General features: G+C 42.0%; 1 protein-coding gene across 2 annotated transcripts in view; it reads right to left on the reverse strand.

Moving 5' to 3' along the window:
- Positions 1-2,631, reverse strand: part of GLT1D1 (glycosyltransferase 1 domain containing 1) — a 121,959-nt gene that overhangs the window by 74,020 nt on the left and 45,308 nt on the right. For both annotated transcript variants that reach the window (XM_019507098.1, XM_019507096.1), the window contains exon 4: positions 1,580-1,631. In XM_019507098.1, coding sequence (XP_019362643.1) covers positions 1,580-1,631 — 52 coding nt within the window. The remainder of the gene's footprint in view (positions 1-1,579; positions 1,632-2,631) is intronic.

A 2,631-nucleotide genomic window follows, 5' to 3' on the forward strand; every position in this document is an offset into this window, starting at 1 on the left:
GTTTTGATTATACCCATCACTTTTCAAAACGTATCACTGACTTCTACACAATTGTATTAGAATAGGCCCTTTAACAACGTTCTCCCTTTGTGGTAAAGATGATGGGCACGGTTTGCCTTAAGTATTTAATGCTTACTTTAAAATCAAATTCAATATTGGAATACATGTGCTATGAAAATAATAAATGGAGCAGTAAGTAAAACTAGCCAAGTGTTTAGTTAATATAATTATGGATTTATTGTACATTATTCAGCCAGCCCTATAGCTAGCTATATAATAGCCTTCAAGTAAACTGTTGAATAACATACTTTTTGTTGAATGTGTTATTTGAATAATTTTATTCGGTAGTTGGCCAGCGGTAACATTTGGGATAAAAATAAAAAGCATTTTGTTTTTTTGATGCCTACATCCGGCTTTTCAAAATCATTACATATTTACGTGCAATGTACTCCTCGTATAATAAATAGGGGTGAGAGAAGGGGTGCATCATGGATTTGGTGGCCTTACCATAACTTCCATTTTACCTCTGCAATTCACCCTCAAGAGTATGCCCTTCTCAGTGCTGCCAAAGCAACACTAGCTAGCTGGAGATCTGACTGAATCATTTACAAATTATTTTACGATTTTTGATGTTGCAAGTAAAGCTGCTCAGTAAAATTCTGGCTACATGAAGGAGTTTGTTAATCTATGTAAGAGGAAAAACTATGTGTGTATGGTCCCCTCCATTGCAAGCATACATTACAGGTATCGTGCAATGAACCTGGAGATCAGCCACATGTGCAAAATACTTATCACACAATAAAAAGCTCCAGCCAACTATAGTTAGACCTTGAAAATGTGTGCTGACTTTACAGCTGGTTGCTTTTGAGCTTCAGTTTGCATGTGTAGCAAGCAAGGTCTCCCCTGCGGCTGGGTGCCCTGTCAACTGACAATGCTGCACAATGCGCAGCCAGGGCTGGGAGTCCTGCAACTGAGGGGACTCTTAGCCCGGCAGATGGTGCAGCACAGGGACCCAGAGTCCCATGGCTGTGGATGCAGGGTGCTGGGACCCAGCTGGGTCCTGGTAGCCAGGGGGGCCCATGTACCCTGGGTCTGGGGGAGATCGCAGCTGCCACGATGTCCCAGCCTTAGGGGTGGGTGAAAGCATTGCAGCGGACAGTAGCTGTCATCCCCCACCCCAGGAGCCCCCTCTAGCCACAGGAGCTTGCTTCTTGCCAACGTAGCAGGAGCCCAGGAGCCCACAATCTCCCTTCCAGCCATGCACCTGTAGCATAGCAGGAGGCACGCTTATGTGGCTCACTCCCTGGATCCCATTGCCCGTTTACCTGCCCATATAGAGGGGCTCTATGGTATTAGGCAAGACTCGGTTAAAACAAGGATAGTTCGTTTTAAATGCTACAGAGCAGCACTCTCTTAAATGCCAGATGTATCTGACCTGTCAAAGTATATACATATACTTTCTTTAAAAAAAAAGAAATGCAAAGATTATTACAATTCCCAAGCAGTGCTCAGAATAACATTTTAGGATAATGCCTCATTGATAGGATAACATTTTAGGATAATCACCATATAAACATACCCACTCTCTTTCTGCCAATTCCTTCATTTTCTCTGTGAAAGCCACTGCAAACCTAGTTAAGAGGACAAAAAGATGGCTGCAATCATCTGCTTAAAGCCTTTAAGCATAACAATAAAGGAGTGTTTCAGAACAAAAATATATGAGAGTAGGGACTGGAGGCTGACAAAAGCTATGGTAAAATGGAAATACGGGAAGGGGGTATTTGTTCTACCAAAAAGCAGTTGCTAATTATCTCTCTAGGCTTTAGCTGGATTTGCAAGCAACTGAAAACTCCAGTAGAGTTAAAGTGAGGATTTCTTGCATTCAGCGAAAGCCTAACTCCCGAAAATGTCCCCTGCAGTTTATCCAGATTAACATAGCTGGCTCCAGTGGTCTCTTGCTCTTTTACTTCTACCTTAAAGTCTTAAATTTTGGTATTATTTTCTTGCAATCAGAAAGCTGGATAAGGAGGAATCTGAGGTCAGCTACTGATAGTTTACTCTCCTGCTACCCATACCTCTCTGCTTCGAGTTTAACACCAATGAACACCCAATCATCCTCAGCTTCCTTTTCCCCACTGTCTCCTTTTAGTTTCAAACTCTCATGCCTATTTGTTGTTTGTTTAACAGACGTTGGATGAGAAATAAATACCTGTGGGATCAAAAGGTTGTGTGCACTGAATGTTGTATATGAGAATAATAAATTAATGTATTTAGTTGCAGTATATACCAATTTTAGGGGAAACGATGGGTGAGGGTGCTAGGCTGGGACTCAGGGAAAGCTGGAGTCTATTTCCTGCTCCGCCACAGACTTCCTGCGTGACCTCTGTCAAGTCATGTAAGTACAGACTCCCAAGGATATTTATTTGAGTAAATAGACATTAGGCACCTGAATACCTGCAAGGATCTAGGCCTGTGCTTCAGTTCCCCATCTGTGAAAAACAGGGACAACAGAACTTTTCTAATTCACTGAGGTTCATGAGGATAAATACCGATTATGAGAAAGTCAGATACTACAGTAATAGATTGAGGCTTTTTTTTTCATAGTTTCATAGTTTCTAGGGTCGGAAGGGA

This window comes from Gavialis gangeticus, unplaced genomic scaffold, assembly GCF_001723915.1.
Source record: "Gavialis gangeticus isolate Ggan-Ray unplaced genomic scaffold, GavGan_comp1, whole genome shotgun sequence".
In the NCBI taxonomy this organism is placed as follows: domain Eukaryota; kingdom Metazoa; phylum Chordata; order Crocodylia; family Gavialidae; genus Gavialis; species Gavialis gangeticus.